This window comes from Oncorhynchus nerka, linkage group LG9a, assembly GCF_034236695.1.
Source record: "Oncorhynchus nerka isolate Pitt River linkage group LG9a, Oner_Uvic_2.0, whole genome shotgun sequence".
In the NCBI taxonomy this organism is placed as follows: domain Eukaryota; kingdom Metazoa; phylum Chordata; class Actinopteri; order Salmoniformes; family Salmonidae; genus Oncorhynchus; species Oncorhynchus nerka.
This window is the reverse complement of record NC_088404.1, coordinates 30,978,733-30,998,042: the sequence shown is the minus strand read 5'-3', so window position 1 is coordinate 30,998,042 and position 19,310 is coordinate 30,978,733. Positions and strand designations below refer to the sequence as shown.

Here is a 19,310-nt window from a genome sequence, read left to right as displayed (position 1 = left end):
TGAAGAGTGGAAGCTATTACAACAGCAATGTTCCAACATCTAGTGGAAAGCCTTCCCTGAAGAGTGGAAGCTATTACAACAGTAATGTTCCAACATCCGCAGAGTACGACCCTGCCTCACACAGGAAGCGGCGCAGGTCCTAATCCAGGCACTTGTCATCTCCCGTCTGGATTACTGCAACTCGCTGTTGGCTGGGCTCCCTGCCTGTGCCATTAAACCCCTACAACTCATCCAGAACGCCGCAGCCCGTCTGGTGTTCAACCTTCCCAAGTTCTCTCACGTCACCCGCTCTCCGCTCTCTCCACTGGCTTCCAGTTGAAGCTCGCATCCGCTACAAGACCATGGTGCTTGCCTACGGAGCTGTGAGGGGAACGGCACCTCAGTACCTCCAGGCTCTGATCAGGCCCTACACCCAAACAAGGGCACTGCGTTCATCCACCTCTGGCCTGCTCGCCTCCCTACCACTGAGGAAGTACAGTTCCCGCGCAGCCCAGTCAAAACTGTTCGCTGCTCTGGCCCCCCAATGGTGGAACAAACTCCCTCATGACGCCAGGACAGCGGAGTCAATCACCACCTTCCGGAGACACCTGAAACCCCACCTCTTTCAGGAATACCTAGGATAGGATAAAGTAATCCCCCTTACTAGATTTAGATGCACTATTGTAAAGTGGCTGTTCCACTGGATGTCTTAAGGTGAACGCACCAATTTGTAAGTCGCTCTGGATAAGAGCGTCTGCTAAATGACTTAAATGTAAATGTAAATGTAACATCTAGTGGAAAGCCTTCCCTGAAGAGTGGAAGCTATTACAACAGTAATGTTCCAACATCTAGTGGAAAGCCTTCCCTGAAGAGTGGAAGCTATTACAACAGCAATGGGGGACCAACTCCATATTAATGTCCATGATTTTTGGAATGAGATGTATTTTTTATTTGATTTTTTAAACCTTTATTTAACTAGGCAAGTTTGTTAAGAACAAATTCTTATTTTCACTGACGGCCTAGGAACAGTGGGTTAACTGCCTGTTCAGGGGCAGAACGACAGATTTGTACCTTGTCAGCTCGGGGGTTTGAACTTGCAACCTTCCGGTTACTAGTCCAACACTCTAACCACTAGGCTACTCTCAGTGCTACTCTCAGCCCCTAGCAGGTGTCCACATACTTTTGGTCATGTAGTGAAGTTACACGCTATGGCTGTGGTAACCATTACGATACACCATATGTTTGGTGCCCATGTTATTGAGACAGAGTTATAATGCTAAACCTACAATCATAATGTATGAAAATTCTAACTCCAACCATCTCAACACTAAGGCAGTTCCCCCTGTCAGTACAGACCGTGCATGTTTTTCAATGCAATATTATTTCAAATAAATGTAATTCTCCTGTCTCTTTGACTCTCCTGTTCTTAGTTTAATGGAGGCAAAATACAAATTACAGACAAGTAGCAACAATAGCATCAGAATGTAGGGATGAGGTGGGGGTTCGGTATGTTTTCTGTAACTTCAAACCTGAAACCTAATACGTTAAATATTAATTGCCAACATTATACATTTTACAGTTGTTGCATTTTGTGAAAAGAAAAACAAAGGGATTAACTCAATTGTGATTAAATTCTAATGTTTATGACTAGAATGTCCCCAATGAAAGAGATTGGTTTTCTTAAAGAAATACAGCTCTTCTCATCTGACCCAAGACAAGTGGCCAGTACACTTCTGTAACAGGCTTATGTCAGTCTTACCACATGTTATGACAGTGTTTCGAAGCATTCTGACATCTGCTTAGTGCAAAGAGTCCCCGTCATTAAACCAGTAATATGCAACCAGCTCCTTCAGTCTAGGACCTAGACCTTTCACTTACATCACTAGTAGCATATTGAATTGATGCACAATGTTAAGAAAATCATAAATAGATCTGTCATGTACAGAATGGACAAGATCCTCTCGTGTGGAACAGACAACCATGACCAATTTCTATCTGAAACAATCAGAATGTGACCTATAGGATATTATATAACTAAGCACACAGATGAGGATAGGATATAGAATTGGGCACATTGGGATAGGTTTGGGCACATATAGTTTACTGTGGCAGGAATGGGACACCCTGTGTAGGTTGATGAGTAGCATTTTAATGATGACAATAGTAAGGGAGAAAAATCGTGGAACACTCCCAATGTGCTGCTCCTGAGTTAGTGATCACACAGGCTGAAAACCAAAAACACTGTCTGCTAGCCAGTCTGAGTATGTAGGTGCACTCATCTAGCCTGGATATCAGACAGTGATTTCTGCATTTCTGCTTTAAACCAAATTTACATAAGAACAACGACAAAAGAGTTGGCTACAGCAGACAGCCAGACACCCAGGCTAGATGAGTCCACCTGCACACTGAACTGAGAATACAGACAGAGGGGGGTATTTTCATAAGGGAGAGGAGACAGGGATGCAACATGTCTTTGGAGGATCAGATTCAAACCAGGAGAAAAAAAGAAGTCAACTCAAATTAAAACAAAATGTATTTATCTGTTCACCTTTACAGGATGATAGAAGAAATAAAACTATAGATTATAATTATGACTCACCACACAGCACACTAACAAGCCCTAAACTACACATATTATAGTTTAACATAAGCAACAGGCAACAAGGACCTGGTTTGTTCCTTCCCCATCCCACCCCATGTCACTCCCTATTCCATCCAACACGTCCCAAGGTAGCCTTCCAACCTCCCAGCCCTGCCCTGCCCGACACAACTACTCAATCCAACCCAACCCCTAGATCAGGACTGTCCAGTCTTATCTACAGAGGGCCAGTCGTATGGCTCCAGGCTTCTGTTTCAACCAAGCACTAACACACCTGATTCAACTAATAATAGTCTTCTATGAAGGCAGAAATCCAAACAGTGCTTGGAAGGAATGAAACCTGGCCATATACTGGCCCTCAGTGTGGATACGACTGGACACTGCTGACATCTAGATAGAAACCCATCCATCACACAAGAGGTGTCTTTTCTCTTTTTCTACAGCATATAAACTCAATGTCCTACACAACTTCACTTCTGTATCATGTCACAAGGTACCAAAGGATGCTTGGAGAATCACAAACACTTTCCTAAAACGGAGAGGAGGAAGAGGAGGAGAAAGCGGATGAAGAGGATAACTAGGAGGAAGAGGATGGCTAAAGGAGTGACTGGTGCATGATTATGTGAGTTTGTTTAGTGACAGACAGCTCCTGGAATGACAGTAGTTAGTCTCTGTGGTTCTCTCCTCCAGAGCGACAACAGTGTGTTGTTTCATGTTGTGTTGTGTGTTAGGGTTGTCACTGAGGATGACAAACTACTATGGCTCTAGTAGTCTGGTTCGCTTCCATTGGGATCAGTTGGGTCTGAAAACATAAGATTGGTTCTCTCACACAGACACATCAGAGAACTCCTACCCTCCCTTTGTGAAAACAACAAGTAGCAAGCCTCTGAAGGAGTCACTGAGCAGAGAGGAGAAAAAAGAAAGAGAAAATAAATGATGTTCAGTCCACCTTCAACACCCCTTTCAACTCTGGTGTGAAGAGGTGTGGTAAGGTGTCTCTTGGTTGGTGCGCTGGTGCTCCTGACTACAGGGTAAAAGGCTTGTTTAGAGAACAGTTTCTATGACAAACAGGGTGTGGTGGTTGGATAGGATATACTGGCCTCTGGGGTGAGGCCTGACAGAGAGGTCAATGGCAGCCATATTGGATTGGTCTGGATGAAACCCACTAACTGATCCTTGGGAAGGAGTGATCATGTGGTGGTCCTGATGGTAGCTTCCAACCCCCAAAATGTAGAAAGTCAACAAGTGAAATTGCATCTCAAAGTGTGATTCCTTATTGTGGTAATGACTCCAGAAACAGTGGGCCGTGCACTAGAGCCAGAGAGCTTCTCTGAGAGCAAGGGGAGGGTAAAAAGCTGTGCCTGTCAAAACAGTGATTCACACACTTAATCAAATATAGAACAATTCTGAGAATTAAAAATCAAACTAGAGTGGGGGGTGGCCGGGTTACTGAATATAAACATTCCATCCCTGTCTCCGTCATGACAATGACAGTCTGACACTCTTGTCTTCCCATGGTGCACTGCTCTCTGGTCTCAACCCATCAGTTCTATCAGGGTTGGGTCAAAGGTAACCTAATGTAGCAGGCGCCTGAGCTGAGTCCCCACATCCGTTTTTAAGGGGAAACGGAAGTTATGTTGAAAATATTGTATCCCTGAAAAACTGAAAAATCCGCTTTCTGCCTACCCCGTGGATAGTGGGTCAACGGTCGATGAGAATACGACCCAGACCACAGCAGAGGGAATTTAGGATCCTGGGAATGCTGCACTCCTTTCTGGGTAAGAGGGGGTAATAATGTGGTTGTGGTGGTGGAGGTAAAGGTGGAGGTGGTGGTAGAGGGGGACTATGACTGAATTATAAAGAATATCTAGACGAGGGTGACATTTTCACATTTCACACCGCCGCTTCTCATACATACAATCCATAAAAATCCTTGGTTAGTAATAAAAAAAATGGCCATGTTTATATGTATATAATAGTCTTTCTGCTCTTTAGGAAATTATAGTCTGTGTGTGAGGGGAGTGGGGGTTGTCTCCCCTTCACTACAATTCCATGTCCTGAGCCTCATCCTCGGAGAAGTCTGACATGGAACTCTCAGATGAGGAGTCGCCTCCCTCCTCCTGCTCCTTTAGAGCCTCCTCTGTCGCATACTTCTGGAGATACTCTGGAACAGAGAGAAGGAAGAGAGAGAGGGAGTCAGATGGGACATCTGGTGTGTGTGTGTGTGTGTGTGTGTCTCACCTTTGATCTTGTGTTTGTAGTCCTCTGGTCGGTGCAGGTACATGGCAGCAGCGTCTCCGTTGAGAGGATCGATGGGGTTGGGGTAGGCCAGCAGCTGGGGCAGGAATGCCTCAAAGATGTTGGTCAGGTCTGCAAGGGGAGGAGGGACGACCAGAGTTTTACATTATGGGGGTAGAGAGGTGATAAAGTGCACCCTACTCAAGGCAAACACTCAATGAGCTGTACTAGGACTATTTTTATTTATTTATTTATTTTTATTTCACCTTTATTTAACCAGGTAGGCAAGTTGAGAACAAGTTCTCATTTACAATTGCGACCTGGCCAAGATAAAGCAAAGCAGTTCGACACATACAACGACACAGAGTTACACATGGAGTAAAACAAACATACAGTCAATAATACAGTATAAACAAGTCTATATACAATGTGAGCAAATGAGGTGAGAAGGGAGGTAAAGGCAAAAAGGGCCATGGTGGCAAAGTAAATACAATATAGCAAGTAAAACACTGGAATGGTAGTTTTGCAATGGAAGAATGTGCAAAGTAGAAATAAAAATAATGGGGTGCAAAGGAGCAAAAATAAATAAATTAAATACAGTTGGGAAAGAGGTAGTTGTTTGGGCTAAATTATAGGTGGGCTATGTACAGGTGGCAGTCGGTGATTGTCATGCAAAAATGCTAATGGTCTCACGGTAATTTACCGTGAATTAACTTAATTAAACACATTTAGCATCTCCTAGCTTCCACACATAGCCTACAAGCCACTGATGCGGAACTTAGGAACATCTACATTTTAAAGTCTAAAACATCCATTTAATATAGCCTATACCATTACAATAAACCCATTATTTATTTTAGACCGGTCTAAAGAAACATGATATGAAGAAAATGCAGCCAATTTCAGTATAACAGAACAGCACATTCTGAGATGTGCTTACGTTAGGCCCTGATCTGGCTATTTCAGCAGATAAGATTTGCTTAGAATTCCATGGCATTATTTTATAGTATGAAGAATGCAACTGCTGAATAAAATAGAAAGGATATTTTCCCCAAACGATTTCAGAGGGAGTGCGCACATGCGGCTATTCTGTGTTGAGCCGTTAACAAAGAAATAGATCCTCCTCTATATGCTTAATTTACATCATTCTTACATAGGTATTCTTTGTTAGGTACATTGGTACATTTTGTCACATAGTGTGCTTAGACAAGCATCAGACAAGCTAAATGCATATAGTTGATTTTATTCAAACACATACGGTGTGTCTATATATGGAAAGATATACGTTTAAAAATGTTGACCCGTCAATTGGTGGAAAGAACAGATGACTTTCAGTTGACCAAGATTTTTGACAATAATGCTCATTTGGGAGCTACTTAAGTTTATACAGACATTCTATACCTGTTTTTTCAGTCTGTCCCTCTTATATCAGCTTGTCACAGCTGCTCCTTACAGTCAACAGTTCAGATTTGATGAGAGAAAAGGTATGTACCCATGTCATGGAAAAAACCATTCAGTAGGTTTCAAACATTGTCAAACTGAGGTGGTACCATGTCCATTATATATCCAAGTAGACATTTTGGAACTGTTACTCACCGTACAGGGCTGTCCATGTCTGGTTGATGACATCTAGACACACTGTACCTGACCTGAAGGAGAGGGGAGATGAGAGAGAAAGAATAAAATGATCAAAATTGTGAGAATAATTTTGTGATATAGGCTAACATCAAACAAACATCATGGATAATTGATAATATTGTCCAGGCCTATACATCAACATGCATTAATTGCTAACTACTAAAACGAACTTACGCTTCATCAATATTAGGATGAAAGATTTTATTCATGAATCCTGCGAGGAGAACAATAACAGTCAGTCTGCATAGAAAACCTGTGGCTTGAAAAGGTGTTACTGTCATTTCCATAATGCTTTCACCAGTTGTGTTTATAATTGTATATTACATAGAGTGTTGTGACCGAGGCATTGATACACTGTACCTATAGATGGAGACTTGAAGGGGTATTTGTCCGGTAGGTCTACTCGTACCTTCCATACACCTCCTTCATACGGTGCTAAAAACAACATTTGATTAGAAACACGCACACCTGCACATACAACCACATGTTCACACACTGGGAGGAAGGCATACAGATATTGCATTGACACAATTAGCCAGTGAGGATGTTTATGAAAACACTTACTTACCATATTAGTGGCCTTGTGGTTAGTGTCCACCCTGAGATTTGTAGGTTGTGAGTTTAATCCCTAGCTGAGTCATTCATTTTATTTAACCTTTATTTAACTAGGCAAGTCAGTTAAGAGCAAATGTTTATTTACAATGACGGCCTACCAGGGAACAGTGCCTTGTTCAGGGGAAGAACGACAGATTCGTACCTCGTCAGCTCAGGATTCTATCCAGCAACCTTTCGGTTACTGGCCCAATGCTCTAACCACTAGGCTACCTACTGCCCCGGGATACTGAAGACTATAAAAAATGGGACCTGATGCATCTCTGCTTGGCCCTCAGCATTATGGGGGTATTGCCCTGCGATGGATCCGGTCCAGGGGGTGTACTTGTACATCAAGCTGCCTCGTGCTACAGAAACTGGAGACTCCTGCCCTATGAGCCGTTCTGGCTCAAGGCTACTTACTTCCTTGTGGGCCGTAGAACTTGACCACAAATTCGTTGAGTCCACTGAGGATGGTGACCTCATGCTTGCTCTCGATGCTGAGCATTTGTTAAGGAAAAGACACGACTGAAAATGAACTAACAATGAGAGGGAAACAGTACAAACAAATATTGAAATGTCTGTAAACAAGCAAATTAAATGAGCTACAAATAAGATACAATTCGTTGGGAGAAATGGTACTAGTCCAAAGTAGTGCACTAAATAGTGTGACAGAGGTCTGTGTGAGTGAGTGAGTGAAAATGACACAATCTCCTAAACTTCCCTTCTCAATAAGGCAGTCATAGAGCTTATTCCAGCTCACTAGAAGGCAAAATTGCTAGCTTGTTGTGTACTGTATATGGGTTGATGTATTTTATCTCATGTGCATTACACTCCTCGTGGGGATCTCAAGTCTAATCCAGCTCAAACAGGCTGAAAAGCAAGTTGAAGCAAGAAAGGATTCATCCAACATTCACCTCAGCTGCCGACTTGCCCCTAGGATCTGATATCTGCCGCTCACACCTGTACTTTTACAGTGGCAAGACAAAGTGTGTGAACCCTTAGGAATTACCTGGATTTCTGCCTAAATTGGTCATTAAATTTGATCTTCATCTAAGTCACAACAATAGACAAACATAGTGTGCTTAAACTAAAAACACACAAATTATTGTATTTCTATTGTCTATATTGAATACATAATTTAAACATTCACATTGTAGGTTGCAAAAATTATGTGAACCCCTAGGCTAATAACTTCTCTTAAAGCCAATTGGAGTCAAGAGTCAGATAACCTGGAGTCCAATTAACAAGACGAGATTGGAGATGTTGATTAGAGCTGCCTTGCCCTATGAAAAAAAAACTCACTAAAGTTGAATTTGCTATTCACAAGAAGCATTGCCTGATGTGAACCATGCCTTGAACAGAAAAGATCTCAGAAGATCTAAGATTAAGAATTATTGACTTGCATAAAGCTGGAAAGGGTTACAAAAGTATCTCTAAAAGCCATGACGTTCATCAGTCCACGGTAAGACACATTGTCTATAAATGGAGAAAGTTCAGCACTGTTGCTACTCTCCCTAGGAGTGGCCATCCTGCAAAGATGACTGCAAGAGCACAGTGCAGAATGCTCAATGCGGTTAAGAAGAATCCTTGAGTGTCAGCTAAAGACTTACAAAAATCTCTGGAACATGCTAGCATCTCTGATGAGTCTACGATACGTAAAACACTAAACAAGAATGGTGTTCATGGGAGGACACCACGGAAGAAGCCACTGCTGTCCAAAAAAAACATGCTGCACATTTGAAGTTTACAAAAGTCTACCTGAATGTTCCACAGCGCTACTGGCAAAATATTCTGTGGATAGATGAAACTACAGTTGAGTTGTTTGGAAGGAGAACACATCACTCTTTGTGGAGAAAGAAAGGTACAGCACACCAACATCAAAACCTCATGCCAACTGTAAAGTATGGTGGAGGGAGCATCTTGGTTTGGGGGCTGCTTTGCTCTCGTTGACGGAAAAAGGAAATCAAGTTTATCAAGACCATATTGCAGGAGAATGTAAGGCTATCTGTCCGCCAATTGAAGCTCAACAGAAGTTGGGTGATGCAACAGGACAACAACCCAAAACACAGAAGTAAATCAACAACAGAATGGCTTCAACAGAAGAAAATACACCTTCTGGAGTGGCCCAGTCAGAGTCCTGACCTCAATCCGATTGAGATGCTGTGGCATGACCTCAAGAGAGCAGTTCACACCAGAAATCCCAAGAATATTGCTGAACTGAAACAGTTTTGTAAAGAGGAATGGTCCAAAATTACTACTGACCGCTGTGCAGGTCTGATCCGCAACGACAGAAAACATTTGGTTGAGGTTATTGCTGCCAAAGGAGGGTCAACCAATTATTAAATCCAAGGGTTCACATACTTTTCCCACCCTGCACTGTGAATGTTTACACTGTGTGTTCAATAAGGACATGAAAACAGATAATTATTTGTGTGTTATTAGTATAAGTAGACTGTGTTTGTCTGTTGTTGTGACCTAGATGAAGATCTGAAGATCAGCAAAAATTTTATGACCAATTTATGCAGAAATTCAGGTATTTCCAAAGGGTTCACATACTTTTTCTCACCACTGTATATATAAACCTGATAGGTAACTGCCAGAGACCTTCTACTGACCTCACTGTTATGGTAATCAGATGCAAACATGAACCCTGAGCCATACTCAGACCTGGAATAACCTGTCTGTTAAACACAGACTCCACCTACAACCAGAGCAGAGGGCCTGGTGAAATAGGTTTACCAAAATGGTGTCTTTTCATGTCAATCAGGAGGACCCACAGTTGGGTTTTACTTAGCCTGTCTTGAGTTGCAGCTAGACTAACACCTAGGTTGTGGTTGCGTGTCTGTGGGTCTAAAGGAAATGTTTATTTTATTGGGTTTAGGAAATACTAACCTAGAGGATAGGGCAGATGCCACTGATTAGTTGAATCAGGTGGTGTGTTAGTGTTGGGCTGAAACAAAAGCCTGCACACCCTGTGGTCCCTAGAAGCCAGGTTAAAGACCAATGGCCTAAAATAAAGGACTATGACCTACAACAGACAGGACCTAGAAATAAGCCTGGTTACAATGATGCAGTTTGGAACGGTGCATCTCGGTCTTGTCTTTCCACAGGGGGTTGCCCTAATAGACCTAGGGTCCAACCTGTTGTGCACACAACACAGGAAGATGCTGAGAGCTATGGCTCATAATAAAAGTCCAAAACAGAGCAAATGGAATGGCATCAAACACCTGGAAACAATGTGTTTGATATTTGATACCGTTCCACTAATTCTGCTCGAGCCATTTCCATGAGCCCAGCATCCACAATTAAGGTGCCACCAGCCTCATGTGGTGCACCCACAGACATAAGCAAACACTGAAAGAACCAGAAGTGCAAAGGAAGAGACTAGGGCCTGACAAACACAGTCATGTGCTGTGTTCTACATTGAGCACACTCTACATTCACAGGTCTTCTGCTGCCTGGAGTAAACACCAGCCAGTCCTCACACTGGGTGGCTGATATCATGGACATGCCACATTTCTCCACTAGTGCTGGGTTAAAAACACTCAGTTTACTGTGTGCAGGATTTTCTACCAGGCTCATCAGATAAGAGAGCTGAGGGCTCAGAGACTTTACTTGACTGAGTAAAGGCAACAGACAATGCTGGTTTGGCAAAGAGAAAGGAAGGATTTACCACAATACCCAGACCCCACCTGCTGCTAAGCTTCAGGAACACCCACAAGTGCATAAACATGCATGAAGACACACAAAAACACAGAAAACACTAAATATCCAAATGGCAAAAAACAAACATGCTCAAATATCAAGATGAGAGTGTATCTCCCTTTCCAACAGTCAAAAGTGCTGTGTGTGTGAACCTGCTCCCAGGCATCACAGCGATGGCAGCAAGCTCAGCTCAGGGAGCCCCAGCTGCCTGTTAGATCAGCCAGTCTCCTGCATCTCCAGACAGACCCCTCAGACAGACCCCTGCCCCACTCAATAGGCCACTGCTCATTTAGTTGATAGAACCCAAATCCATCCTTTATTTATCCAACCGATCCATTTGAGATGATTGTCTTGAGAGAACTGCCTGGGAAGGCAGCTAATTACTCATGATATCCATGCATTGATTTCAAACCAGACAGTATACAGTGCATTCGGAAAGTATTCCGACCGCTTCACTTTTTCCACATATTGTTATGTTACAGCCGTATTATAAAATTCAATAAATGTTTTTTTCCCCTCATCAATCTACACACAATAACAAAGATGACAAAGAAAAAACAGATTATCATTTATAAAACATAAATATCACATTTACAGAAGTATTCAGACCCTTTACTTAGTACTTTGTTGAAGCACCTTTGGCAGGGATTACAGCCTCGAGTCTTCTTGGTTATGACGCTACAAGCTTGGCACAACTGTATTTGGGGAGTTTCTCCCATTCTTCTCCGCAGATCCTCTCAAGCTCTGTCAGGTTGGATGGGGAGCGTCACTGCACAGCTATTTTCAGGTCTCTCCAGAGATGTTCGATTGGGTTCAAGTCCGGGCTCTGGCTGGGCCACTCAAGGACATTCACACTCGGGTGTGAATACTTACAGTACCATCAAATGTTTGGAAACGCCTACTCATTCCAGAGTTTTTCTTTATTTTTTTTTTACTATTTTCTACATTGTAGAATAATAATGAAAACAAACTATGAAATAACAAATATGGAATCATATAGTAACCAAAAAATATATTTGAGATTCTTAAAAGTAGCCACCCTTTGCCTTGATGACAGCTTTGATTCAGACCCTTTGCTATGAGACTCAAAATTATAGTCAGGTGCATCCTGTTTCCATGAATCATCCTTGAGACGTTTCTACACCTTGATTGGAGTCCACCTGTTGTAAATTCAATTGATTGGACATGAATTGGAAAGGCCCACACCTGTCTATATAAGGTCCCACAGTTTACAGTGCCTGTCAGAGCAAAAACCAAGCCATGATGTTGAAGGAATTTCCATAGAGCTCTGAGACAGGATTGTGTTGAGGCACAGATCTGGGGAAGGGTACCAAACTCTTTCTGCAGCATTAAAGGTCCCCAAGAACACAGTGGCTTCCATCAATCTTGAATGGAAGAAGTTTGGAACCACCAAGACTCTTCCTAGAGCTGGTCGCCCGGCCAAACTGAGCAATCAGGGGAGAAGGGTCTAGGTCAGGGAGGTGTCCTAGAACCTGATGGTCACACTGACGGAGCTCCAAAGTTCCTCTGTGGAGATGGAAGAACCTTCCAAAAGGAGAACCATCTCTGCAGCACGCCACCAATCAGGCCTTTATGGTAGAGTGGCCAAACAGAAGCCACTCCTCAGTAAAAGACACGTGACAGCCCGCCTGGAGTTTGCCAAAAGGCACCTGAAGGACTCTCAGACCATGAGAAACAAGATTGAACTAATTTGCCTGAATGCCAAGCGTCACATCTGGAGGAAACCTGGCACCAGAAAATGTGTAAGAATTGAAGGTGCCAACAAATGTGTCATCATAAGAATGTTTTACCATCATATACAGCGGTTGCTCCACTAAAGGTTTTGCGATTATGCTGCGGTACTTAAGAGGTAATTTGTGGTTTAGTATTTTGTGGTTCACCATTTCATTGTTCCAGACCAGCGCAAGGGGGAGATGGATCCAAAAGCATAATCAGTGCTCTTACCGTGTCTCTAACTGACAATGAATGGGCGACATAAACCTAAATAGAAACTGATAATAGTGCACAACCATAATTTTTTTAATTTATTATTTTAATGTTAGGATTATTTTGCTCTTACTGTAGTACTGTAGCCCACTCCCGACCGGTCACATAGTACCCTGAGTGGCACAATGGTCTAAGACACTGCATAGCAGTACAAGCTGTGTTGCTACAGATGCTGGTTCAATACCTGTGCCGGCCTCGACTGGGAGACCCATCAGATGACTGTAGGTTTTTGGTTTCTCTCCCTCTAAAAGCAGAAAGAAGTAATTCTAGGTAACAAACTGGCTTTATTTACAAATTAGTAATAATGTCTCACCCCATGTTCAGGAATGGCCTTGTTCTCGCTCATTTTACGTTATTTGAAAACAAAATCTCCAAAATACTGTTATTTTTTAAACAAAGCGATTATTATTATTAATTTATAATTATATAAAAGCCCCTTGGATATTCTCAGATATATTATTAACCCTGTTAGTAGCAGGACAATATATTTTGGTCATCGCTCCCGAGTGGCGCACAATGGGATTGCCTTGCAGTTCTCCAGCTGTATCTACTGAAAGCTCGCGAAGCTCAATGCACAGAGGGCAGGGGGCACGGGATGGGCCATAGAGCCGCACACAGAAGTTAGCCCATGGGGAACGGAGGAGGGAGGGAGTTTGACCCCCACCCGTCCACACTGGGTAGCACAGAGCAACACTAAGGGGCATTGCACTAATAATGGCGCTGACTAAGGAAACGTTCCCGCTGTTGTAGCAGGTAGCTGGACAATAGACTTGCATAGATGGAGGGTAGGGGGAGAATTATATCATAGCACCGTTTTAGCAATGTTTCACGCTGCTCTGACACAAGCATGGGGACTCCCGACCGTCACTTTGTACAGCGCCATATTTTCCATTCCTAACAGAAACCCAGAGGGTTTTTCGTTTAACTTGGAATATGAATACCATAATATTAATCAAATGAATACCAAACTCTAAAAGTAATTGGAAAGGTAGATACAAATGATTTGTAACATTGTGGTTACAATAAAGAATGTAAACAAGATGTAAACAAGATGCTGTGCTTTTATTTACAGTAGTGATGGACATCTGGTTGCATTTTGCAAATAGGTTTTCAAACACTTGTAGCCCAATTATCAGGACAATAGACTCTTGATAGCCCGGCTAATTTTGGTGTGAACATTACCCTACCTGCAATGTATTCAATGCTTAAGTACTCTGAAGTGTTACATTTCTAACTCAAAACAGTGGTACAGTATTTCTTCATCAACATCTATGTTTTCGTTAATAAAATAACTAGAGACAAGACACTCAAAATGCAGATGGTTATTTAAACTACATTTTAGTTGCAGTTCCACCCTGCTCCACGACCACGGTTAAAACCTTGCTGAGATGATCAATGTATTTTTTTTTGTAGTATCGTCTCGAATGCCTCAAACGTTTGGACACACCTACTCATTCCAGAGTTTTTCCTTTTACTATTTTCTACATTGTAGAATTATAGTTATGACTTCCCAACTATGAAATAACACATGGAATCAGTTAAAAAAAACTTCTTAAGGATATGTGTCTTATATCGGCTGAAAGCTTAAATTGAAAGCTTATATCGGCTGAATGCAGTTATATTAACAAGAATTTAAGCTTTGTCCAATTTACACTAGCTATTACTGCGAAAAAAATGACATGCTATTGTTTAAGGATAGCTCCTAACAACAAAACACTATTTAAAGGGATAGGTTAGACAAATTCACTTCTGAAGTTGAAATGTGTACTCACATTCTGAAATCTTGCTCTGAATTATCATCCAAAGGGTCCCAGAGATAACATGAAATGTTGTTTTGTTAGATAAAATCATTTTTCATATCCTAAAAAGATCCCTATAGCATGCACAATCGATTTTGTATTTCCACTCGTTCAATTTCCAAAGGAAGAAATCTGTGAAAATCTCACCCTAAACGTTGTTTGAACGAGTCAAACCACGTTCATATATATTCCTCAGAGATCCTAGAAGGTAACAAGACTTCACTATATCATTATGGGTGTAGTATATCCTATAGGATACCATATTTGGTCAGAGAGCGCCGCCTTCATGGCACGCGGGAAAACGAATGTATCTTTGTCAAATAAGCACCAATTGGGGTCAAACAAAGCTAGCTAGATAGCCAATGAGCTGGGCTTTACTGGAGTATCGGAAACCATGTATATGTCATAAAATGTAGCTACTAACCTTGTACGACCGCATGCCTTTTCATTTTGGACAAAAATTATATGAATATTCAGAGTTATGAAGTTATGAAAACGGGTTGTTTGCAAATGTTGAATTTATAATATGGCTACTAATACTTGGAAAGCTAAATCAAAGTCCAAGTATACAGATTTGATGATATTCTTGCAGAAAAATAGAATATGAATGTGAATGTCTTCTTCACGATTTGCCCAAATGTACCTGGGGACTTCACACTAAAATTATTGTAGGTCAGTCATTCTTCAAGTTATCCATCTGAAACTTTGCACATACACTGCTGCCATCTTGTTGACACTAATTACAACCAGAGTGATGGCTAGCACTATAAACTTTCGCTTGCATTTCAAAGATGGTTAGGAAAAAAAAGACTGGTTGGTATTTCTTTGTATTTTCTTCTACCAGATCTATTGTTATATTCTCCTACATTCAATTCACATTTCCACAAACTTCAAAGTGTATCCTTTCAAATGGTACCAAGAATATGCATAACCTTGCTTCAGGGCCTGAGCTACAGGCAGTTAGATTTGGGTATGTCATATAGGCGAGAAACATTTTAAAAAAGGGTGCTATCCCTAAGACATTTTAAGAACAAATTCTTATTTATAAGGACAGCCTACTCCTTTCCTCCCCATTGGGGAATTTAACCCCAGTCTCCCACGTGTCCGCGCACGACACAGGGATTCTTTAGCTAAATAGCCCAGCACTGTAGCCTACTCCCGACCATCACGTTGTACAGCACCATATTTTCCGCTCCATCCTAACAGAAACCCAGAGGGTTTATAATTTTTCTTGGAGTAGAAACACCATAATCAAATCAATTAAGTAACATTTCTTCAAATCTGTCCCATATACTATGATCTTACAAAAAAAGGTTTTCAATTCTCTAGTACAGCCACTATTGAAGGCTATCAAATGCTTCTCAAAGATGCCCTCTGGTGGTCAAACTAGCATTAATGGTACCAGTGGTTGGCACTTAAATAACGTGCCATAGAATTCTGCAGCACAGCTTACACTGCAACTTTTAAAGGACGAACCACTGTACAAGACAATCTGCTCTTACCTCGACGGGGACCCATCAACTTCCCTCTTTTCTGCTTCGGCCCACCACCTAAGTGGAAGAGAGGACAGTAGCAGGTAGCTGTGGTTTGTGACTACTAGGATTTCCCATTGTAGCCAATTCAATTGCAGCCATTCTGTTACTGATTTTCAGTGAGTTTTAATCACTTAATAATTCATAAACAAACTTATCAGTAAAAACAACTAATTGGTAGGTAAACCTTTACTTGTTACCTCTGAAGTTTTATTATATTCCCTCCTCATAAGGGAGAGAAATTAAAGTATCTTAAATATATGTGGGGTTTTGGTAACAGAATGACAATATTTCTTAAACTTACAGAAGGCAAATCATTTTTACAAAACTAAATTTAATTATTGATATTAGTTGGCAGGGGTCTTTACTTCAACATTATTGTGTTTTGATGTATTCTTAATACCTTAATATACTTTTTCTGGTAGATGTTTTCTTAGACCACTTTTCCATCTGTTTGACCAGAAATCAAAGCCTTTGCTTATTCCTAATTTGTGGGATGGAAAATGGTAGCCTTCATTTCTCTAAAATAAGACTCTTAGCTTTGATTTGGCACCCAATTTGACATGCTTCTATTAATTTATTTTTACATTGAAATGCTCCTATTCTGACATATAGAGTGATCATGAATCAGAAAACTCTCTCTCTCACACACATCATGAGATTAGGACACTATATATTTTTTAAACACCAACCGTCTGTAACAACAAAATCGAATGGTTTCTCCAAAAATGGCCTATAGTGTAAAATATTACTCAAATTTAACAGCATGCATTTTACACCAAAATAAAACATATTTTGAAATTAGACAGGGCCATTCTGCAGATTATATGCAGAGACAAATAGACACAATGATTAATTTCCACTGGATTGATTTCATATCGCAGGTGAGCCCCTCTTTAAAACCGATAGGCCTAGCTACTAACTAGTACATTCGGTCAATTCCCAGCCCCCATCCTGTGCAAGCAGGGTTTGTTGTCACTCGATCAGCTGCTTATCTAGTCCCGCCCCCTACCAGTTTCCGGGTAGTAACAGGTTGACCAATCGAGGAGCTGGCTCAGGCTGCAGGAGCACAAAAACAAAACAATTCAAGTCATGCCGTCTGAACCTTTCAGGCAAACTTAAATAACTAGACGTGAGAAAATATAATGTCTACATTCTGATACCTCGGTGTAAAAGGTTACAATACACGTTTTTAAGAACTAGTGTTAATGAGAGCTTGGATTATATTAGTAATTCAATTACCACTACATCACAGCTTTGTTAGGGAGGAAAACACAAATGCAAAAATATAACAATAATAACTAGTTAGCAACTACAATATTTACTACTTTAAGATGGGAATACATTTTTACCACAAACATTTCCCCATTGTTTAATATATTTTCCCAATGACTCACGGGTGGAAAACAGAAGTAGGCCTGTCTGTAGCGAACTGGCAAACTTGACACATGTAAACGACTCGTAAACAAGACAATGTCAATACTGATTCGATTATATATTGATCAGCTAACGTTACAATGACGGGACTGTCAACCGAAATGACTTTACAAAATCGATATATCTTAGCTAAATACCCAGACATAAAGCCAATTAAACATTATTAGATTGTAAAGAAAGACCATTACATTTGGACGGATGACGGATCATAGCTCGCAGAAAATGGTGCTCAACAAGGCCAGCGTCGTTTAGTTTTTTTTCTAGCCATCGTCGTTTGAAGGATAAAGCTATGTTAATTGTCCATAAAATAAATTATTCATTGTAGAAAACAATCAAGGGCTGTTTTGATGAGAGCTTCACTATTAAGCAAGCCAAAATTACATTGTTTGATAACTGCCCAAAATGTCATCCAATAGGCCTACTGGCACCTGTAATTTACTGATCTGAGCAAACATGCAAAAATGTTTGATCACACATATCTAGCAAATATTACTGTTGGGTAAAATATTTAACCTATATCTGGCAACAATGTAACGTTAACCTTACAGAACTGAAACGAATCGTGTGATGCCTGATCAAAACAAAAACAGAATCTGCTTTTCTTGTCAGATAATCTAACAACCATCAGCAGTTATTGTTCACTTACAACACGTCAGTTGTCTTTTATCAATAAACAATCAATGCTAGAGACCTGTAACTAACTAGTTAAAATACGACAAAGATTTTTCGCCTGTCTGTTGTTTATGTTCAGAAAAGGATACAGTTTTACCACGTCGGTATCCATTCGCCTCTTGCCTGGACTTGGCGACGACATTGTTGTATTCCTTTGAGAAGTGTCAACGTAATAACGTTAAATCCGATGCTAGCTCAATACTTAAAATATACCGTATCCCTTTCACGTTTGTCCATCGATCTAAATCTGCACTTTCTCTCAACAGTAGCTAACGTATGTCGCTCTCTCTCTACCTCGTTCGTTTCTGTCCTGTCCTGAAGCTTTGGGCGCGTTTGAGCAGATTACTTTTGTTACGCCTTTCAAAGTGTGTTGCATTATGGGGATATAAATTATCTGACTTGTACCCGTGTGTGGACTGCATGAACAGAAATCATGTGATCACAGTACACTACGTTTTGCAGTCAGAGAGGAAGAGGCAAAACGGCAGGTAGTCTGCTGGGTAGGAGTGTTGGGCCAGGAACTGAAACATTGCTGGATTGAATCCCCAAATTGACAAGGTAAACATGTGTCATACTTCCCCTGCACAAGGCAATTAACCCACTGTTCCCCCTGGCGCCAATTGGTTGATTAAGGCAGGCCTCCCTGCCTTGTTTAAATGGTAAGGCAAAAACAACCAACTGTAGGCAAAAGTCGGGGGAAGTGCATTTGGGAAAGCCGAAATTCAGACACTGATGTGGTTTTCCAACAGCAAGAATCAGTGCACATGGCAGTGTTGCCATTGTTTATAAAAGTTGTTCTTTATAATGATATAAACATGTCTCAAACCCCCATATCACACACTCAAGCTGAAAATATGTGTGTACAATCAATTGGTGAGAGAAAGAGGCTCATAACACATTCATTTGTACATATCCACTGTATACATGAATTGAGGCAAAGTTGGTTCATGTTTCAGTCATGTCTTTGATCATGTTCACGTGGGTCAAACAAAAACACCCCCATGATTGGTTGACAATAGAGTCAATGCAGGTGATTGCTGCAGGATGAAGTTGGTGAAGAGCAACTGCAGAAATTTGAAGTCGACTGCAGACAAAACTTCATGACCTTTG

General features: G+C 41.2%; 1 protein-coding gene across 5 annotated transcripts; it reads right to left on the bottom strand.

Moving 5' to 3' along the window:
- Window positions 1–1,385: 1,385 nt before the first annotated feature.
- Window positions 1,386–18,554, bottom strand: LOC115134175 (ubiquitin-conjugating enzyme E2 H). 5 transcript variants are annotated; one of them, XM_065022479.1, is made up of 8 exons: window positions 17,717–18,259; window positions 16,495–17,150; window positions 16,062–16,109; window positions 6,815–6,889; window positions 6,629–6,668; window positions 6,413–6,465; window positions 4,820–4,948; window positions 1,386–4,742 (listed from the first exon to the last, which is right to left on the bottom strand). In XM_065022479.1, exons 3-8 carry the CDS (start codon window positions 16,075–16,077, stop codon window positions 4,621–4,623), a joined length of 435 nt encoding a protein of 144 aa, XP_064878551.1. In that variant the 5' UTR covers window positions 16,078–16,109; window positions 16,495–17,150; window positions 17,717–18,259; the 3' UTR covers window positions 1,386–4,620. The 5 variants fall into 5 exon arrangements, with proteins under 5 accessions (XP_064878551.1, XP_029523748.1, XP_029523747.1 ...); XM_029667888.2 differs by having other exon boundaries at window positions 17,104–17,150; XM_029667887.2 differs by lacking the exons at window positions 16,062–16,109; window positions 16,495–17,150; window positions 17,717–18,259 and adding exons at window positions 7,469–7,545; window positions 18,290–18,554.
- Between the last annotated feature and the right edge of the window lie 756 nt (window positions 18,555–19,310).